The following is a 22390-nucleotide window of genomic DNA, read 5'->3' as shown; positions in this document are numbered from 1 at the left end:
AGCACTGCTGGGAGGACAGGCAGTAACCTTGGACATGTACGTTTCACGGCTGGTGAAACCAGCTACCTACCTTTTCTGCCTTTCAAGTTACTACTTGAATTCTGCTTGATCTTAGAATTACGTTAAAAATGTCACATCTGTTCTGTGTGCGTATAGGAGGTTGGGATCCTTTACTTGCAAAAGCGGCCATGTGTTCTCTGCGGGTAGATGCTCACTGTACCTTCCTAAAGCAAGAAAAAAAAAAAAAGAAGATAAAATGTTTGGTCTGTGTATAATCCACCTGTATTCTATGGTACAGGTTGAATCTGAATGTAGTCTTTCTATTTTCCATACTCTTGAGAGTCTGAAGCAAGCAATCAAAAGTTACTTTTGCATTAGATTATTATGATAAGTGTTTTATTTTTTGCCTAGGTAGTAAAAATAATTAATGTCTGAACTGCATACTTTATGAAAATAGTTGTGAGAAAAACATGGGGTTATTGTTGCGGTCTTTAAGGTGATGTGTATTATTTGGAAATAATGTTACAAAAGCCACTGAAGTACAAGCTTTTTATTTACATCAGGCTTTCCTTGTGGTTTGATTTTTTTTCAAAGAAATAATGCCTATGTTATGTTTTATTTTTAAGTAATACACACCTTTGCAATAATCAGAATAACGCCAGTTGTCCTCTTTCTCTGCTATATGAGAATGTCTTTCACAGCTGTTGATCATTTACTGTTTCCTGATGATGATCAAATTAATCCTTGGGTCATTGCTGTGTGTGACACAGTGTTGTTAATTATAGCTAATAGGTTGGTTAGTCAGAGCCTCATGTTATTTTTCTTGTGCTATTTAGTTACCTAGCTGTTTACCCCACTATATCCCAATGGCATGAACTCAAATGACTCTCTTTCTGCCAGAACCTGGTATTTTGATTTCTCTTCTTCTTTGTGTGCCCTACAGGGTCAAAATTGATTTAATTGTCTTCCTTTCCATGTGTCTGACGCAGGCCATCTGAGACCAGCTGCAGAGCTGGATAATTATTCTAACACTGGAAAACTTTAGTAACGCTTTATCGTAATTGGACTAGGAAGTAACCACCTTAAATACTGAAGGAGTAACACTTTTTTTTTAATTCTCCAGGTCGTTGCTTATCACTACTGTCAAGCTGACAACACATATACGTGTCTTGTCCCAGAATTCGTGCACAGTATTGCAGCTCTACTTTGTCGTTCAAGTCAATTAACAGCATACAGAGATCTTCTAATAAAGGAGCCTCACCTACAAAGCGTGCTTAGCCTGAGGTCTTGTGTCCAGGATCCAGCAGCAGCTTTTAAAAGGGGAGTGTTGGAACCGCTTTCAAACCTCAGGAAAGGTAGGTTAAGCAGAAAATGATGCAGAAACTGAATCTAAACTGCACAGAAAGTGGAAAAAAAAGTATGTGTTTTAATGCTGTAAAAGAAATAAATAAATCGGAACGTTCCTGGAGAAAGGGATTCCTTAATTGTGGTAGTTGTTTGTAACCTATTAAGGTAGGTTTTGAACCGTTGTTTCATGTTTTAAAGCAAAATTCTGTGAAACTTATCAAAGATGATGGAAACTTTACATTCCTTCTTTTGCCAGAAAACTCAAGGGTAACTTTGTAGCTTGAAGTTAAGGCTGGCACATTTGCATTAAATGATCATGTTTTCAGATGCTTTTGAGATTTGTCACACTTTTTTGTTTTGTAATTTTCTGTGCCTAAACACCTGCAAAGTGCATGTGTTGTTTGCTTGCTTTTAGAATACAGCAATTTTCTAAGAAAGCGTATAACAACATGATTTTCATATGAAAAAAAACAAAACAACAAAACACTAGCAGACTGCTCCTTGGAAACAGCTAGCTTCACAGCATGTGCCAGCTTGAGCTGGTACTTGATACGTGGCAAGACAGGGGAGATTTGCCCTTGTGAACAGAGCGTGTGTCATTCCTATGAAATCTGGTTTGCAGTTCTTGAATTTTGTTGACTGTCAACAAATTTCTTCAAAATCCATTGGCAAATCTTATGTTTACCCCTGGGATTTTCATCCTTAACAAGTGCTCAAAATGAATATTGCTAGTTTCTCAAGCTGTTGCAAAATAAACTTTTCTCCTCAGAGCTGAAAGTGTAAACCAGTGCCTTTATGATTTTTGCAAATTGTAAACTTTTTTTTTGTTTGGTAAGTCCAATAAAGGGTAAGTGTTAAGTAAATATTATTAAAAGCAGTGTTAACTAATAGTTTAAACAATCTACATATGCCGCCTTCCCACATCCATGCATCTCTTATCTCTTACATGTTAACAGCCTTGTTTAATCTTTTTAATCAGTTGTGAAAGTGGTGGAGTCGCCATCCCTGGAGGTATTTAAAAGCCGGGCAGATGTGGTGCTGAGGGACATGATTTATTGGTGGACTTGGCAGTGCTGGGTTAACGGTTGGACTCGATGGTCTTAAAGGTCCCTTCCAACCATAACGATTCTGTGATAGATCCATAACAATAGTCCAGTAAAAACTTTATTGTAAGTGATCGCTTCCATTTTTCCGCATTTCATGGCAATGTTGTTTTATATCTCCTAATGCTTTTTTTAATCTCCTAACTAATGCTTAAATGCCGTTAAGATGTATTGCTGTGCATAGAGATACGTTTTATTTCTTGATGGTCAAAATTTGGGAATAAAAATATGTCACTTAATAGGAGAATTTGTTTTCATTCTTTCCTCTTTCATTTTTATGTTTCAGAGCAGAAAATTCCTGAGGAAGACTATATAATTTTGATAGATGGTTTAAATGATGCTGAATTTCATAAACCTGATTATGGTGACACACTTGCTGTATTTCTCACGAACATAATCTGTAAGTTTCCTCCCTGGCTGAAGCTCGTTGTGACTGTAAGAACTAACTTCCAGGTAAAAACAACTTTTAACCTTTTTCTTACCCTTAAAAACTCTTTTGTGTTGGTGCAGCTGCATTATTATGAAATTATGAAAAATACTGGTTTTGGAGGAATTCAAAGTAAAGTCTTCTGGGTTTTTTCCTTTTTTCCTTGTTGTTGCATGTTTCTTTACTGTGCACAAGTATGATATTGGAGGCTTTTTGGGTTTGAATCATTTTTTTGAGTATGCTAGTAGGATTGATAATGTTTCCTGGGCAAATGAATGATTGAAAGCTTAAAAAAAATAAAATTAGTAGCCCACAGGTGTTTTTCCCTTCAACATGTACTTGTTGGAGTGGATTTCTACTAGTATTAAGCTCTGAATTTTCACTTTTTAGGAAAGGATAAGCCACAATTCCACTACCTATATTGATGAGATTGTTTTCTGACCTTATTACCGTTGATCTTTCTGCATCTTTTCATCTGTTTGCTGCCCCTGAAAAAGAACTGCCTCAAAACTTCAGATTAAAGCATTTTGTGAGAATTAAGCAGCTAAGAGATACTTGCAGAAATCCCGAGAGAGTTTAAGTGAGGCCATGCAGAATTCCCGTTTCTCTGCGCTGGATGGCAATGTTCTGAACAAAGCTCTGGCTTTGTCTCTAGCACTAGTCAGGCTTTTAAGATAGTCGCCTTCAGTTCACTTTGGTTTAAAAGACGGGGTGTGCCTGTTCTAGTCTTTCACTGCTTCTCTGCGACAGCACACTGTGTGCGTCGTGGCAGTGCGCGAGACCCGGCTCTTGCCGTCCGTACAGCCGCTGGGGCCGGCGTCCCTCCTCAGAGAAGAAGGCCTGCAGGAGGACTGCGGCCCGGCTCGGAGGCAGCCGTTCCCTAACGCGACGGAGTGTCCGTGTCTGCAGGGGCGCGGGCCGAAGCTCCGGAGCTGCTGTGTGCACCGAGCTGACAGGGTGCAAGGCAGCGCTGGCGTGACACCTGTTCAGGTGCTTCAGGACAACTTCTGAGAGTTGATTTCTCATCTGCCTCCTTGCCGCTCGGTCTCTAAGCGTTTCACTGGCTCAACTGAATTTTTATTTTTCACAAGGGGTTTCCGTAGTAGGGACTGTTTCCTCTCAGAAGTGCGTGTCTGTGATCAAAACATCTCACTACCCTGAAAGTTCAGCTTTTTCAAATCCATGTAACTACTTTAAAGTGGAATAGAGATTTCCTTTTTCTGTTGCAAAAGTGTTGAGACGTTTGTTAAACCCCTCTGATGTATGCCTCTATGTAAGAAGTTTTAGGTCTTTTTCATCTTTATTTACATCAAGATAAATGTGCTCTGTGTTACATAAAGATAAGAACGTGTTCAGGTGAAGCTGTTGAAGCGTCTGACTGTGCCGCACTCAGGACTTGCCGTAAACCAAACAGGACTGTGCATGTGTGGGTGGCACCTTTCTGGTACTGGAGGATGTAATGATGAGGAGATTCTTTTCTCTCTTGGCACTTCTGATGTTTCTTAATAAATCATTCCTTCTACCTTCCCCTGGCCTGTCTTAGGGTCCAATTCTGGTAACTGTTTCCTGTTCCCTTAATTTTGAAGTGATCGTTTCTATAGCTCATCCCCTTCAGTTGCCTTGCTGAGCTTGGTCAGTAAAATATTTGAGACCTTCCTATGAAAAATGATGAAATGTAGAAATATTGTTCTACCTGTTATCAGGGGACGATATTTGCAAAGCCATCGCAGAGATACTGAATTTCTTCTCAATCTGTCTGGTACTCATTACAGAAGAGCAATATAGCAGAGATGCATTGTTGGGTTTTCAGTGCTGGCATACTGTAACGCCTGTGTGTTTTGGGTTTTTCTTTCTTTTTTTTCCCCTCTCCCCCTCACAGGAAGTAGTAAGTTCACTGCCCTTCATCGCAATATCCCTGGACGATTTTCCAGACAACAAAGAAATTCATGATGACTTGAATGCTTATATTCAGTACAGAATTAATAACAGCCAGGAAATTATAAACAACATATCTTTAAATGGAAAAGCTGATGCAGCTATTATTGGGAAAGTGAGTAACCACCTGATCATGAGAAGCCTGGGATCTTATCTCTATTTGAAACTCACTCTGGATCTTTTCCAAAAAGGTCACTTAGTAATCAAAAGTGCAAGCTACAAGGTTGTTCCAGTGTCTCTATCAGAACTGTACTTACTTCAGTGCAATATGAAGTTCATGACAAACTCTGCTTTTGAGCGAGCCCTGCCAATATTAAATGTGGCGCTGGCGTCCCTCCACCCCATGACGGATGACCAGATTTTCCAGGCTGTTAATGCTGGCCACATAAATGGTGAACAGCAATGGGAAGACTTCAGCCAAAGGATGGAAGCCCTTTCGTGTTTTCTGATTAAAAGGCGCGACAAAACACGTATGTTCTGCCATCCTTCCTTCAGGGAATGGCTTGTATGGAGAGCAGATGGTGAAAATACGGACTTCTTATGCGAGCCAAGGTAAATGAAACCTCGAGTAAATAATGTTCAAATAACTGCAGTTATGTTTTATATAATTGGTTGCAACAATTGGTGAGAGGAAAGAGTAATGTTAAAACGCAAGCACACCTAATTTTTTCCAAAAATGAAAACTTTTATGTGTGTGGCGGTAGACTTCACCAGAATTATCAGAGGTTACAGTGCATAACTGACTTTGTAGAATTTGCAAATTTGCATTTGACTGTGGTACCTTCATGGAGAAATCAGAGTACCATTTAGAGTGCAGGATTAGAAAGAACAGATCATTTGGGCTCTTTTAAACATAAAAATATTAAGACATTTCGTTCTATAATTACATCCTCATGGCACACTGTTTCTGTTTGTTCCATCTCACCTTTGACTTAAAAAGCATGAATTAGCTAAATTGGAGACAAGAAGCTGTTGTTATACATGCACGTTGTCGCAGTCTGCATCTTCCATTTTTTTCAAATTCTTCAGGGTTTTAGGTTTTTTGTTTTTACAAAAGAATAAATAACGCTGACAGTTAAAATTACCACCAACCCAGGACTTGTCTGTGCTTTCAAGTGTGTTTGCCAGAGCAGCTCAGTGGTTGGATGCCCAAGGCTGCCACACTCGGCCCCGGCCGGTGTTGGGGTGGCTGCAGCTCCCTCTGGAGCTGGGGTGCTGTTGCTCGTAATCGAACCTTCCATTTTGGAAAAGTTCTGTTCAGAAACTTCCAAAGACAGGGCAAGAAGCCTGCCCCAACTTCATCCCCCAGATGAATAGTCTAATTACCATATGGTTAATTGTCCAGTTCCAGTATATAGTCTAATTAATATGTAGTATATGATAACCTTATTTTATCAGGGTTATGCCATTTCCACTGTTTCCTGGAGCACTAACCACTGACTAATGTAGATGTAGAATTACTAAATACACATTTTGTATCAGATTTCAAGAAGATCCAGATCTTCTGCTTCTGAAAGGATGGGGTTTTGTCTGAGGCACCTGCAGTTCCTGACTCTGAGGTGAAGGAAGGCCAAAGGGAGCAGTGCGCACCTTGGTGTCCGAAGCTGCCATGGCTCTGGCAGGGGCTCTTGTGAGGTGGCACCAGAGAAACACTAGGAGTTGAAACACTCAACTTTGAAATTTGCCTTTTTTCTCTTTGCATTGTTTCGTTATGGAAAGAATTTTGTTCAGATGTAATGGTATGTTTCACTAGTCTGACAAAGAAAGCTGAGCTATAATGACAGGCATACAGATGTGTTAGGATATTTACGGGAAGTATAGTTATAAACGCTTCTCTCTTAATCCTTTTTACTAGGAGCGGACATGCTCTACTGGCTTTCATGTTTTCTCGACAAGAGGGAAAGTTAAACCGCCAACAAACTATGGAACTTGGGCATCATATACTTAAAGCTCACATTTTTAAGGTAAAGCTTACTGCTTAATAGGTTTTATGATCTATTTATATGACTGAGTCTTAGAGATTCTTCTCTGAGTTGCTTTAATAATTTGTTAGAAGCTCATGCAAAATACTTGGTAGTGCTAACAAAATTGTTACTTCTCTTTATACTGATGAGATATAGATATAAATAGTATTTCTAATCCTATAGCGAGATTTCCTGTTATATCATTTTTGTTAGGGTCTGAGTAAAAGGACTGGAATTTCTTCCAGTCATCTCCAAGCCTTGTGGATCGGTTATAGTACTGATGGACTGTCCGCAGCCCTGGCCTCTCTGAGAAACATCTATACACCCAATGTGAAGGTAAGAAAATAAGCATTCAGGTACCATCAGTGCTTCCTCTGCCACTGTTGCTGTAACTCTGTTGGTGAATGTTGAAACTAACGTAACCCTTTAGAAGAAAAAAGCTACCATTGTGCATCTGTAACTGAACTTCTTGGTAATGGGTTTTCATGTACTGCGTTAAGCTGTTTATAAAGTCCAGTTCAGTTTTCCTCGATGGCTTTGATGGAAAGAAGGGTTTCACCCCGATTCCGATGTAGCGGTGCTCTGTAGCGTAGGTGAGCGTGTGGATGCATTTTGAGGGGGTCGGATGTTCCGCCTGATCTGCTGGGCAGACTTCAGACGTGTTTTCTTGTATGGGGAAGTATCCAGAGAACTTTAAGTGGGGAAATACTGTGAAAGGATGTAAAACGCCAGAACTTTGCACTATTAGTTGAATCCCTGGACTATGGATGGGGAAATCCAAGTTGATAATTTGCAATTTTAGCCTTTTGATTGGAAATTTGTCTGTACATGCACACACACACACGCTCTGATAATTTTTTGAGAGTGCTTTTTACGCAATCTGGTTTTATGTTAATGGGGTCAGTTACGTAAATCTGCAGAGTAGCAAGTCACACAGATGAAATTGTGGTGAGAGTGTAGTGAGTTTCAGGGGAAGCTCACTAGGAGTGTGTAGTTCAGTAATACAATAATCTATTGGCTAACAGATGATTTTAAACTTTCTGTTGCTGTATATGTTATGAAGTCAATGTCAGCCAATAAAATCTGCTTCAGAATTAGGAACTAACGTATGAGTACCTGAATCAAGATGTCAAAGTCTCTTAATAAATTCAGACAAATATTACGGAAAAACTGTTTTGTTTAAATTAAATTTTAGGTGAGTCGGCTGCTGATCTTGGCAGGAGCAAATGTGAATTACAGGACTGAAGTACTAAATAACGCTCCAGTGCTGTGTGTTCAGTCACACCTTGGCCATGAAGAAGTGGTCACTCTTTTACTAGAATTTGGAGCTGCTATTGATGGAACTTCAGAAAATGGGATGACAGCACTTAGTTACGCAGCTGCTGCAGGCCACATGAACATTGTTTCACTGCTGTGCAAAAAAGGTGCAAAGGTAAGCTGGGGCACAAAGATGCAATGTTTGCAGCTGTGAAAATCATGCAAAGGCCTAATAAAAACTGTTGTTGTACACAAGTATATAAATAAGACGTACGGACTTGGAGTGGGGCAGCGGGGGAGTCCAGAACATCCACACAGACTTCCATGAAGCATTTTCCATGTGCCCCTGATCACAACCCTCTGGCCCATCCATTTGTCCAGTTTTGGGTCCACCTCACCGTGCACATCTATCCCCTGTACTTCATCAGCTTGTCCCTGACTGTGTGATGGCAGACAGTGTCAGAAGCCTTACTGAAGTCGAGGTAGACAACATCCACAGCTCTCCCCTCACCCACCAAACCAGTCGCCTCATTGTAGAAGGCTGTCAGCTTGGTTAAGCATGATTTATCCTTGGTAAATCCATGCTGACTACTCCTGGTCACCCTCTTGTCCTTCCTGTGTTTGGAAAAGGTTTCCAGGTTTTCCCATCACCTTCCCAGCAACTAAGGTGAGGCTGTTTGGTCTGTAATTCCCCAGATCTTACTTCTTGCCCTTGTTGAAGATAGGAGTGACATTTGCTCTCTTGCAGTCCTCATGAGCTTCTCCTCCCCATGGACTTTCACTAGACTCTTTAACTTTGAATGTTTATTTTTTTCCCCAATTCAGGCTGACTATGTAGACAAGAAAGGCCAGTGTGCTTTGGTCCATAGTGCATTGAGAGGGCATTGCGATATCCTTGAATACTTGCTCAGTGTTGCTTGGTTAACTCCTTCCCAAGAACAAAATTCACTAAGAAAAAGCCAGGCACTGCAACAAGCTTTAACAGCAGCTTCCAGTATGGGACACTGCCAGGTATGTTGATAGTTCACGTATTTCCAGATCTGTTTGAATTTATCAGAATTGTACAACGGTGCTGGCAGCTATTTTTAAAAGAGGTTTGGGAAACAGAACTATTGAAACTTCTGATATTTAAAGTAGTATGCATTCTTAGCAGCTGTTTTAAACACTGTCGTTAATTATTCAGTGATATTCTTTGCTTCAGGATTTGTTTGTATGTAATCTTCTGTCTACTTTTTCCTCTTTGTTCCTGGAAGTCGTCCTAAATCTCTCATGGTGATGGTGATATTCTGTATCAGTGATCCACCCTAGTATGTTTCTACTTGAGGTTGAGGGGTTTTTTTTTTTCATAGTATAACAAAATGTATATTGCACATACTTGCATGTGCTTAACTTTTTAACCTGATGCGCATGTCAAGTTATAAAATTCAGCTTACTTCAGCTTAACGTCACTGAAGACAGAAATTTGGGGTTGTATGCATGTATATGATAAAAGAATTGTTTGTCAGCATTACAGTATTATTCAGTAAAAGGAACACTAAAGGTAAACACATAAGAAATGCTAAAAACGCTTTACATCTTTAGGTAATACAACTATGTCTTGTTCATTAGGAAAATAAATCTTAACCTTGCTATAAAAGTAATGGTTAGGTAAAGATAATTGAATAAAGATCAAACTAGGCTGATGGAATTTCCTGTGTGTGTATTATAAGTGATGTGCCAAAAGTGGAAACTTAAAATCTCTTCAGTAAAACCATTTCAATATTTACATCTTTTAAATCCATTATTTCTTTAATTGCCATAAGATCAAGAATTCTAATCTTGAAAGTTGTTTACATGATTCAAACATTGAAATGTTTACCTACAGTTATTTTATTATATGATATAGGAGCCATCATTGTCTCACAGTATAAATTTGAGGATTCTGAACTATGATTAACTTTCCTTCACTCTCATAAAACTTCTTGTTTGCTATCCACTGATTAAATGAGAGCAGTCAACTCCTGAATATCAGCAAAATAGATCACATTAATCATAATTCTACTTTATCCTTTGCTTTTTCCCGTAGCACCCAAACCTTTTGTTAGTGTGATTCTACTCCCCTACCCACTTGCCGCAGTCTCAGTGGGCATCTCCTCCGTTAGAAAATAGCCATTAGAAGAGGTTTTAATTGAATAATCTTTTACTAGCCTGTGGTTACAAAATATAGATTTCCTTAATAAAATAAAAACACAGCAAAACTTAAATTTTAACTCATCTGAATTGTAAAAATTAGCATTTAACGGCGTATGCTTAAAACATTCTGTGAAAAAATTTTGAAAAACAGCTAAGACATAAACGAAGTAAAAGGAACAGCATAGGAATCGCCATTTTGCAAGATGTATGCAAATATTCTCTTTTTTCCCCCTTTGTTTTAGGCAGTATGGAATTTGCTCACTGAACTGGGATGCTTTTTTTTGGGGGGGAGCGGGGGGACGACATTGTTTGTCTTGATTATTCTGGCATATGTAGGTCACACAGGGGCTCATTAAATCATAATCATGTAAAACCCTGAACCAATTAACAGAAGGGCACTGGGGTTTTTTTTAACTGCTTTTAATAACATTCAGTCATCTTCGAGTCATACTAAAAATCATACTGAGCTTGCGTGGGTGGATTATGAACAATACTAATTTTGTTTGATTCATATGCATCAAGAGAGAAGCAATCCTGCTTTTTAAAGTCTTCTGCCTGTTGCTCTGTCTTGCGAGTGCCAACTGATGTTTTTATGGCTCCCTACGTCTCCGCTAACTCTTTCTGACAGGTGGTTTGTTACATCTTGACAACTGAAAAGGACCATGACATAGACATCAACGACACTGATGCCTTGTGGGGAGAAACAGGTATTTCCTTTCTCATGTTTTCCCTAATTAGAGTTGCTCATTTAAGAAGTAAAGGGTTTTTAATTTTGATTTTTTCAATTTAATTTTATGTGATAATAGTCACAGGAAAATACCAGTTTTAATAATAAAATGAAGTTTATAATTGTAGAGTTTTTAACTTATTAAATCTACTTATCTCATGTATTGAAAAGAATAGTTATTTTATATTAAAATTAACGGAAATTACTGACTTTCTAATTAAATTGGCTGTGGAAATGTAGTGCTCCAAGCTTCAGTGTAGAATTTCATAGGATTATCTGTTTGAGAACGTCTTTTTTGTTTTTTTTTTAAATCCCATTTGTTTGCAGAAAATGCTAGGCAATTGCCTTATTTGTTCTAATTAGGCAAGGGATGAAAAAGACATGCCTTTGTGTGTATGGGAAATGCCAAGTACTTTTTTAAAGACAGACTGTAGACTGTGCAGCCTGCCGCTGAAAGTTCTCCTGTTGTACCATATGAGTAGCATCTCTGTTTCATGTAAACAGCTGAGATGGTGCAAGCAGGTGGGAAAACAGTCTCTTTTAATGATTATCAGTAGCCTCTTCACATACCGGAGAAGTAAATAATCTTTGTTCCTATATGTATACAAAACTCTTGTTGCAAATCCTTTTAATTCAAAAAAACATACATCTGTTTCTAAATTAATTTTCCTTTACTATTTTATTGTCAGCATTTTGTATTGAAATTCTTGCTTAACGTATTGGGAATATTTACTCATGGAGTGCGTGCTTCCTTGTGCAGTGCTGACTTGTGATGAAGGAGAAGGTCCAGCTCCTTGGGGCACTTTAGTGCTCTCTGAGATAGAGTAGTAAGTTTGGGACAAGAAAAACATGTAGAGTGAGTCAAGAGAGCCACAGCATTAGCATTACATCAAATACTGTTCTTCAGTTATTGAATGTAAAAAACGCATGTGGAGAGGATGGTACTTTATATGCTGCTGGCATCCTCACAGTTTTGGGGTTGTTTGGTGGACTCAGATGTGCATTGTGCCACATGATTCTTTGCCGTCCGTTTTGTAAACGGGACCATGATTCGGAGGTGGACGGTGATACAGCTTAGAAGTGCGAGGCAGGTGGAGTGAGGAGCGGGGTGTTCAGTGAGTGCCTGTTTTCAAAAGGGAAGATCCATCCTACGTTGAAACAGCATAGAACAACCTGAAAGGTCATTCCTTTTCATACAGAAACATGTTCAGGAGCAGCTTGTTTCTGATGTTTTCTACCTGAATCCGAAGTTGGTTCTGCTCATTGTGGAGGCTGTTTCAGTAGCATTTTATGTTGGGAGTCTTTTAGAGGGAAAGACGGCTAGAGATCATCATTGCCATTCCTACTGTTTTATCACATTAACGTAGCTGAAGGCCATGTCTCTATGAAGTACAGGTTCGAAGCAAGTTAAATAGCAGATAAAAAAGCCACGTAACACATGTCGGGGTGGGAGACTTTTAAGCCTGTTTTCTGAATTGCCTTAGTTTACCCTTTTCAAAATCCACATTGCTGTGTCTCGGTTGGAAAAGACGATCTTAGGTTAAAGACATCTCCGAGATGTTTTTCCAGCCTCATATCTTCTATACAGCTAATTTAGAGCATTACTTAGTGTCTAGTAAAAGTGATAGAAAATAGCATCCTTTTGGCTGCTCTCAACTTTTGCAGAGTACGGTTAGGCAGGTCAGAGGTGATCCTTTTGAGCAGAATAGTTGGAATTCCTGAGCAGTGTTTAGTCCTGATGTTGTTTAAGATAACAGGAGGACTTGCTTAGTCTTCTTAGAGCTGGATCAGGGGGGTGGGGTGGGGGGTTATATTGTTATATTGTAATGTTAGTTACACCATGAGCTAAAATGCTGGTACTGAAAGAAGAAAAAATGTGAAGTTTTTGAACAAATAGTTTGTTTTGCCTTTAATGTTGATATCTACAGCAGTTTCTTTCCAGTTGTTCAGATCTAAGCAGTTGCTGTAACTGTAACATAACGAGGTGTCAGTGAGTGAAGAGTGAATGGGTGAGATGTTGTTGTTAAAAACATAATGAATTTCCTACTTCCTGCAGTGCTTGTAATTTCATTTATTTTCAGCATCCATTGGCATTTTAAAAAATTCTACTTTATCATGTTTGAAAATGCTTTAAAAAAATGAGTAACAAGAAATTCACAATTTGACCTGCTTCTTATTGGAAAATAGATGGTATTGGGACTTAGAAAATGGAGGGTCGAGTTTTTTGCTGGGTCCTGCAGAAGCTAGCACATGAACCTATTTTCTAAACAGTGTTAACGGTACTGGTGACGCTTCAACACAAACAAGAAAAAAACCTATTTTAATTTCAAGCTCCATTTAAAACACAGTAAGTTGATGGGAGTGAAATGGAAGAGGGGAAGAAATCATGATGGGGAGAATATTTTATTTTCAAGCTTCAATGAGCACCACAGTGAAAAGCAGGGAGTGCAATAAGCTGTCAGAGAAGGTGGCAAGTTGTTTAAATGTACAGCCTTACAGCAGCGCTTCAGTGTTACGGTACTGAGTCGAGTCACAAAGTATTAGGGCCGAAATTACCTGCTTTCTCATAAGCCGTATATTGTGAACACAGATGTGCAGTATTTAGTATCTTACAGGTGTCTAAAATGAAGATCGTGTCACTGGTGGTCTTGTCACACTCTGCGGACACATTGGGGGCCGCTGGGCTGCCCCGACCCCAGGGATGCAGAGTGTGCGCGGCCGTGGCACATGGGGGAACGGTCACTCTGGTGCTAGTGTCTGTCTGTCTGTCTGCCTACAAGTTGCAGGGTTACTGCATTTTAGAGGTCAGGAGCACTTGCTCTTGAATACGTACACTGTTCAGTTCCAAAAAATATGTTTAAGGTGAACTAGAATGCTGATGTCACTTGTGTACTGGGAATGTGCAGCAACGCCCAGAAGTCTGGAGCCAGGGTTAACAGACAGGAATTGGAACTACTGATTGATAATCTGCTGTGTTCTTCACGGTGAAAAACAGGGAAAGCAATTTTAACTAGTGCAGAGTGAAGCTAAATTGTCCAAGATACAGGCTTGCTGCAGAGATCTAAATATCTGATGTTTGGTAACGCATCACTGCGAGGGGTCGAGTAAACAGAACTTCCTGAAACTTGAGCTCTAAAGCCCTTTGATGAATCCCAGAACTGTTATTGTCCTCACCTTTGGGAAGGGCCTGATGGAAAGAGATCAAGTTTTCTTCTCATCAAAAAAAATGGTTAATGAAAAAGGAACTAGAACTGCCTCAGGCTGGTGGATTTATAAAAAATTTTCATAAAGATTCCTTTTAACTTAAAAGCCATACACATGATACAGTTGTTATCTTTGAGAATCTTCTTTTAATTTACCAGAGAATGTCTGTGGCTTATTGACTTAACCTGATTTTGACTAATTCATTTGAGTCTGAAAATAGTTATGAAAATCTTACGGAGTGGCTGAGTTGAAAAAAAACTGGGGACACGTAATGCGCGTGTGTCAAAACATGTGGTGAAACAGCAGAGATGATGATAATGAAAATGCTTTCTTTAGCCCTGACAGCTGCTGCAGGAAGAGGAAAACTGGAAGTCTGTGAATTGCTTCTTGACCACGGGGCAGCTGTGACACGAGCGAACAGGAGGGGGATTCCACCGCTCCTGTGTGCTGTACGGCAGGGGCACTGGCAGGTCTGGCACATCTTCACAAATTCAGTGGGTTCCTTTGGGAAGCACTCCTTGATTCCTCCCCTCTCTAGTCCTCTAATAAATTCCTGTAAATTTTCTAATACGCATTTGCATCAGCTTCAAAGGGATGTGTTCAGCAGCCCACTTTTAAAGGTATTTAAAGTGATACAAAGGATTCGAGAGTACATCAGCTGCATGACAACCTTAACTACAATACACCTGAAAAATAATACACGGGAATTAAAGCATTTTATTTCCTAGACCAACTAGAGAGGCAGTTTCAGATCTTTTATACTGCTTCTGACACTGGTCACTGTGGTCAGGAGAAGGCCCTGAACTGCAAACAGTTAAGGCTTGAGTTGCGCAGGATTTCTCAGTGATCGCTATAAATAACACCTTAATCCCCTCCTTTAAAAGTTCGTGCTATTATGGCTAAAATTTAACTCTGCCCATTTACTTTTGAATTCCCATTTTCTATTTCAGATTGCTAAACTTCTAGTGGAGCATGGGTCTGATGTGAATTTAAGCGACAAGCAAGGCCGAACTCCACTGATGGTGGCTTCTTGTGAAGGACATTTGAGCACGGTGGAATTTCTGCTTTCTGAAGGTAGAAAATAAATAGTGTTTGAAGGCTGCACAGCTGTAGCAGAGACTGCATCTGTGTGAGTTAGGTAATTCTGCTTATTAAACAGAACATCTTCATAACCTGGTTAATTTTCATTTCACAGGTGCAACTATTTCATCTCTGGACAAAGAAGGTCTGACAGCTTTGAGCTGGGCATGTCTAAAAGGCCACAGGGAAGTGGTTCAGTATTTGGTTGAGAAAGGTGCAACAACTGATCAGACAGACAAAAATGGACGGACACCCCTAGACCTGGCAGCTTTTTATGGAGATGCTGATATTGTAAGTATAACAGTTACAGTTCTAACAGTAGAAAAACGAAGCATGTATTCAATTTTCATAATACAAAACAAAGCTTAGAGAAAATACTGCCAACCAAAACAGAAAGGAAGTTTGAGGAAGTAGACAAGATGCTTACACTGCCGGCTTCTTGGCTGCAGTGCAAGTGTTTACTCAGAAAAGTGTTTTCTCCATAAGGTTTTAGTATGAAGGTAGCTGGGATAGAAGTCCAGCGTTATGCTGTTATGTGTTACAGCATGGTCTTGTACTTCAGCGTCAGTGCTTTAAATCTCAATAAAAAGTCGCATTTAAAATGTCTGTGTTGGATGAACTGGAATAAAAAAAATATCCCGTGGGGGATGAAAGGAAAATACCGTTTTTCAGCCTCTGCAAACCTGTTGAGGACCTGGCAGGGTCCCAGTGAGTTGTGTGCCTTGGTGGAGCAGAGACCCCAAGTGAGAGATGTTGGAAGAAGAACAGTATTGCCGGAATAAGTGAAACACAGAAAGATTTTGCTTTTCCTTCATAAGGCAGCATTAGTTGTCTTTGACAGGTATCTTACAGGCTTTGCATGACAGGGAGAGAACTGTTAGAAGTCCTTACGCTTTTCATCTTTTGAGGATGGCACTGAGCACATCTCAGTGTTACCATCCAGTCTGTCAGCGTGGAGATACAAGGCCCGAGGTGCAAATTCTGTTTTTCTCAGTTTGTTCCACAAGTCATTTCAGATATAGGACAGATGAAGTTCCTTTTTCAGTCCTGTACCTTTCTCACATATTTGCCTTCTCCCTCTATAATAGATGTTACAATGCAAGAATTTAAGGCATTTTAGGTGAAGGTTTTCTGAACCTGAAATGGACCATGCCTGTAACTGAGATCAGAAGTATATAACAAGTTTAAAGTCTGTGGTTTAGAATCCTCTATATCTTTATTTTTGATATATCTATATCGAGATATATCTATATAGATTTTTGAAGTGATTGTATATTTTTGTTCTCGTGGTTCAAAACCCAGTAATTAAGCACGATTCAGAAGCCTGACCACATAGAACTGTGATTTCCACAAACTGCATGGAAGAATGCTCTGTAAAGAGATCCAAGAGTTCACCAGGGAACCAGAAGGAATAGCATGTGCAGCCTCTCAAACTCGCTGGCATCTTTATTTCTAGAGTTTGCATATACAATGTCCTGTTTCAAAACAGCAGTTCCTCATTACTGCACGTGGGGCTCCTGGCTGCAGTGTCACAGAGCAGGGGGTCTGTGCTGCAGCTCTTCATCTGAGCGTGGTGCCCTTACGCCTCGTTGCTGTGCTGTGTACTGGCCTGCAGAACGTGAACAAATCGGACAACAAGCATAATGTGTTGGTCTTAGTGTTTTTCCGGCACAGCTACATCCAGGAATTTAGGTGGGGATTTGGTTTTTTTTATATATTTTTTTTTTAATTCCTCACCTGCAGTGCTTCGGAGCAGTTTGATAGTGTTCCCATGCTCTTTGTCTTCAGTGGGTTCAGTTCAATGGATTTCCAGTGGCGTTAGCATACTCTGGAGCACGTACTCTGTGTACCTTGAGGACGATTAGGTGGTAGCTTAGATGTTTGACTCCTACCAAAAATAACGTTACAAGGCTTGTCTTGTTTCTTTTCGCAGGTGCAGTATTTGGTAGAGAAAGGAGCGATGATCGAGCATGTTGACCACAGCGGCATGCGGCCACTGGACAGAGCTATTGGGTGTCGCAATACGTCAGTAGTGGTTACGCTGCTGAGAAAAGGAGCGAAGCTAGGTGAGTACAGCTGTCCTGTGCTCAGAGAAACAACCGAGCATCTGCTCTGCTGGAACTGCTGTCATTTCTGTAAAGCACGTTAAATAAATAAATCTTGGAACCTGCACACTGGGGTTTTGCAGGTTGTATGGTTTGCAGGTGCCCGCTCAGGAGAAATCCAGTCTCTTAAACACTCAAGACTCGCTTCAGAAGTGAGTGAATGCAAGTGATTTTATTCTGTTCTTTTCTTTGATGTATGTTGAGGAGGTCGGGGGAGTCAGTCTTTACGTGGTATATCATGATAAACAAAAAAATGATGATTACACTCTTAGTGGTACTTAATTCTGAGACTATTAACAATTTAGTTTAGGAAGTTTTACGTTAAATAACATTCTTTTAATAAGTTATAGAATCATACATTTTTGCAAAGGGTAAGCAAAAAATATATGTCCAATCAGTAGGCAAGTAGATGGTGCAGATGTGTACGTGATAATTATTGAATCTGTAGTACCTTTAAGTCATCATTTATTATTATTTGGGTGCCAAGTATGATTACATACAGATTCTTGCTTAGGCCTGAACTTTAACATGACTTTCATACTGTCCTGTTCTGGCTTTAGACCAGGGGCAAAATGAATTGGACCATGTAATATCTGGCTGTTATCTATTTGGGGCAGCAGGGATATACGTGTTTTAAATATGTGTGCACATGATGATGATGATGATAATAATAATAATAGTATTTCCACGCAGGTGGAATATCTACTGAAAGAGAATTAGGCTTTCTCGTGTGAGTAGATATCAGAAACACACTTTCTTCCCTTTTGTCAGACATCCTTAAAATTTAACTTGCAGGAAATGCAGCATGGGCAATGGCCACTTCAAAACCCGATATTCTCCTTATTCTGCTGCAGAAACTGATGGAAGAAGGAAATATACTGTACAAAGTAGGTAGATTTTTATTTTTTCTGATAGCAGAATATTGTAATTGGACTTCTGTCTGAAAAGTCCTTCATACCTCCTTTTCTGTTCAAACAAGATGTGTACTTGCACATCTCACCTTGGGAACGAGACCAAGAAATCTGGAGATCCCTGGGAGGGAAAGAATCATGGAGAACTCCTGTGTAAAATAAATAAAAATTTAAAGACGGTTAAGTACATCTCGTTTCTCTTGAGCAAGTCGCTCAGTGATCATTTGGAGCAGTCAGTTGCTTCTTAAGAGCAACTGAGAATGTAAGGGGCTCGTTTGAAAGTGCCTTATTGAAGTAAGTGACACTTAGGCATATCCTTTCCTTCAGGATAATGTTCTTTTGTGTGCTATTTAAATATATAACGGGGAAAGTGACAGCTCTTTTGATACACTCTTTTTAGTAGTGGTGATATATTGCTCAGAAGAGAGACTGTTTTTTAAACTGTGTGGTACATCTGTGTTATTTCACCAGCCCAGCACAGTGCCGAATGGTTTTTATGAGCATCTTTCGAAGTCTGTTCTAGCTACAAGACTTGTTTTCTAGGGTTTTTTTTATAAGGCCCCTCAAATACCTGCCACCTTATTTCTGATCTTTGTTCTATATCAAATGGCTTTGCACAGTACAGAGGAGAGGCCCTGGAGGCTTTGCCGTCCTGAATCAGGGTGGACCCGCTTAAGTTCTCCCAAATTCTGCATTGGAATCTCATGAATTTATCAAGTTTATTGATCCTGAGATAGGTTTAGAGCTTTACATGCAAGCAGGTGCCTTTGAGCACGGGACACCTTTCAAGCTAGAGGGTAACAGCTGTGATGTACAAAGGCAGCCGCGTCAGCCCGGGAGCCTCTGTGGCCTCACGCTCTCCAGCGGTGCCCTGGGTGCGACTCACTGCTGGCGCAGAGTGACTCATACTTGAGCGTGCTCGTAGTATGCAGTTAACCGCTTCTCAGCTCTCCAGCTGAATAAAGTAAGATAAACCTTAAATATTTTCCTTGCTAGTTTCAACAGTAAATTTTGACCGCTTTGAGTGCTAAGATGAATTAAATAATAAAAAACCCCAATGTTTATGAAAATGAATTAACTGGTAAAATATCCGTGAAGAGAAAAATTTCTTCGTCTGCAAACTAAATATTTGCTTTTCTTCTCATACCAAGATTTCAGTGTTTTTAGCAAGACTGTCTCAAATCTTCAGTTTATTATGGAGATGTTCTCCAAGCATCTCCTGGAGAGTCTGAGCATTTCCAGTGCAAGGGTGGATCGTTCAGGTAGTCCTGAGGGACGGGTCACTCTCATACTTGACTCGTGTCAGCAGAAGCAGAGTGACCTCTGGCTACTCCAGCCTCACCCACCTGGTCACCCGACTGCTGGTGGCCGAGACACCGGGCGGCTCCGGGGGGGCTGGGCTGCGGGTCTGGGCTGCGTGACCTTCTCCTGTCCGGCCCCCTCGTTGCCAGAGCTTGTCCTGCGGTGTCCCCTCCTGACTTGTGACACACTGCTCCTGACTGAGGAAGTGCTCTGCTGGAAGCATCTAGGCGTTAGACTTTTAACCAACTACATCATCAGATATTTGACTGCTCTGTTTAAAAAAAAAAAAATAAGAAAGAAAGAAATAACGAATTGTGTCATGCATTAATTGTACATACATGAATTTTTCTGGTACAAGTGGTACGTATTAATGCAAATATTCTAGTGAAATAGGTGCGAGTTTAGAAACAACATAAACTCCAGTTAACATGCAAGTTCTCTCATTGTGTCTGTGTGTAAGTATAATTCATACTGTATAGATTTATTTTTTAAAAAAATCTGTCTCTGTGTTTTCCACTTGACCTGTTGGAAGATGTCAAATATAAATGTGCTTTTTTGCAACAGTATTGCAATATTAAGAGTTCGTGAACCTCTTGTTCCCTAAATTTGTAGAAAGGTAAGATGAAGGAAGCAGCACAGCGCTATCAGTATGCCTTGAGGAAGTTTCCGAGGGAAGGATTTGGAGAAGAAATGAAAGCATTCAATGAGCTGAGAGTTTCGTTATACCTAAATTTATCACGATGTCGACGAAAAACAAACGTAAGCTCTTGCTGTTAATATGTTGCTTCTCTGACATTGGGAATCTTGGACTTCTGTTCTGCTGCGTTACTGAGTTTGTACTTGGACGTTTATTTTTGCTGTTTTAGAATCCTTTTCTCTGTATCCTGATTTTGGGCTTTGTTGTGTCAGCAAGCGGGGACGGTTCATAAGATGAGGGCGTGCTGCCGTGGGGGATCCATTACAGCTGTTCTTATGTGGTCCAGTTATTTTGCAGTGATGAACTGCTGGATGGCTGTGGTACTTCTAAAAGACTAAATGGAAAATGCCACCGCCACCACCCTTTGTTACCGTACAGCATATCCTGCTGCTGCGGCTGCGTTGCCTGTGCTGGTTGTTTCTGTGTACCCTTGCCGGTGCATGAAATGGCTGGTAGGAACCTGAATGGCTGGCACAGCAAAAGCTTCTGATTTTCTGAATGGACTTCACACAGTTCCCTCCTCTCAAACAGCAGCTTCTTAATTCCCTGGTCATCCAGGTTGTTCTTGGCATCTGCTCCAATTTGAAGAATTTCTAAACAGAGGTGTCCAGGACTTTACATGGCACCACAGAACCAATCCTTCCCTTCCTGTGCCGGAGCTGCTGCTCCTGACACCTTCCCAGAGGAGACTGGCTTTTTCACTGGCGTCGAACTAACAGCAGAGAGTGGCTGTGACCAGCTGCTGCGTGTGCGTTTCCTGCTGTGTCTCACTGATACACTCTCATGTACATTTTGCCAATCCTGAAGTGCATCACCTTACAGCTAAAGCTCGAGTTCATCATTGCTCTGCTCCTGCACGGCATCTCAGGACAGGTTTATTGCTGTCGGTACTTCCCAACCTCCTGTATCATCGTGCTCGATAGAATTCAGTATCATGGAAACCCTGTGCTGTGCACGGCTGTTATGAAAATTAGATTTGCTTCTGCCTTCATCTTCCCCATAGCCACCCTTGCCCCCATTTCAGTCCTGCTTTGTTCATCCCAGTCTTTGGTTTAACCAACAACTTACTAAACTCTTATTCTGTGTTCCTGTTAAATGACGACCAAATACGTTATGTCTAGCGCAGTTCTCTAAAAATTTCACATACCTTATCAAAGAAAGCACTGGACTAGTCCAGCCCAGTCCCTGATTTTTTTTCTTGTTTTTCTCTAACTTCCTAGCTCTTTAACTAGCCTTTATTCAAAACACTTCTAAAGCCTTGCTCTCTGGCGCGGTCATTTATCCTGTTAAACCCGCAGGCTCTGCGAGATGCGGTCTGGCTCAGTCTTTCAGAAAACACCTGCTCTTGCTAACTGATAAAGGTGACTGTCAGTACTGCATAAGCTGTCTGCACTTTTGGAACAGTACCACGAAGAAAGCGCATGCAGCTTTCTTTTCTTGTCAATGTATAACTAATACATTTGTTTAAATTGTTAGGACTTTGGTATGGCTGAAGAGTTTGCTACCAAAGCATTGGATCTGAAACCCAGCTCTTACGAAGCCTATTATGCTAGAGCAAGAGCCAAGAGGAACAGCAGGTATCCTTCCGTTCTGTGCATCTGCCTGCACAGGTTTTTTTCTAACCTCCTAACGCTTTCAATAACGCTTTTTCTTTTCCAATAGCTGCGTTTGGAATTTGCAAAGAAAAAGTTATTTTCCATGCGCACTTTCCGTCTGCATTAGGTCTCTATCAGCTAAAGCCAACCAAACCGAAAAAGCGGTATTGAATACTCATTTAGGTAATTATTAGGTAGTCCAGAAAGTAACAACTTGATATGAAGAGGGATTATTTTAAGTGCAAGAGTGAATGGGACTGCTGCTCCACGTGACTCGGCAGAATGTTGTCAGCAACGTGCCACCAAACTCTAGCGCTGAGTTATTTATTGCCAAGAATGACTGGGCGGGGATAGGACGGGATATGTTGAATCATTAGCGGTTCAAGATAAAACCCAGGGCAGAGAGGAGGAACCACCTTTTTAAGCTGGAAAAATACCAAACTATAGTGGTATAGTTGAAGTGTAGGGAGAGGTGTCTTGTCCAAGCAGAACCATAAATGGCCGCGAAGCAGAGATCAGCAAGTTTCCTACTCTGAAGATAACAGTAAGGAAGGGGCTCGAGAC

General features: G+C 40.4%; 1 protein-coding gene across 2 annotated transcripts in view; it reads left to right on the top strand.

Annotated features, from left to right (window-relative positions):
* The window catches only part of TANC1 (tetratricopeptide repeat, ankyrin repeat and coiled-coil containing 1), an 82160-nt gene that overhangs the window by 56655 nt on the left and 3115 nt on the right, over positions 1–22390 (top strand). For both annotated transcript variants that reach the window (XM_054208494.1, XM_054208493.1), the window contains exons 11-25: positions 1124–1355; positions 2737–2903; positions 4757–5364; positions 6668–6776; positions 6990–7112; positions 7972–8208; positions 8859–9044; positions 10834–10912; positions 14473–14606; positions 15087–15210; positions 15332–15507; positions 17150–17282; positions 18117–18208; positions 20147–20293; positions 21708–21808. In XM_054208494.1, coding sequence (XP_054064469.1) covers positions 1124–1355; positions 2737–2903; positions 4757–5364; positions 6668–6776; positions 6990–7112; positions 7972–8208; positions 8859–9044; positions 10834–10912; positions 14473–14606; positions 15087–15210; positions 15332–15507; positions 17150–17282; positions 18117–18208; positions 20147–20293; positions 21708–21808 — 2648 coding nt within the window. The remainder of the gene's footprint in view (positions 1–1123; positions 1356–2736; positions 2904–4756; positions 5365–6667; positions 6777–6989; positions 7113–7971; positions 8209–8858; positions 9045–10833; positions 10913–14472; positions 14607–15086; positions 15211–15331; positions 15508–17149; positions 17283–18116; positions 18209–20146; positions 20294–21707; positions 21809–22390) is intronic.

The sequence above is a fragment of the Rissa tridactyla genome, chromosome 7 (assembly GCF_028500815.1).
Source record: "Rissa tridactyla isolate bRisTri1 chromosome 7, bRisTri1.patW.cur.20221130, whole genome shotgun sequence".
Lineage (NCBI taxonomy): Eukaryota > Metazoa > Chordata > Aves > Charadriiformes > Laridae > Rissa > Rissa tridactyla.
This window is presented reverse-complemented; position numbering and strand designations above follow the sequence as displayed.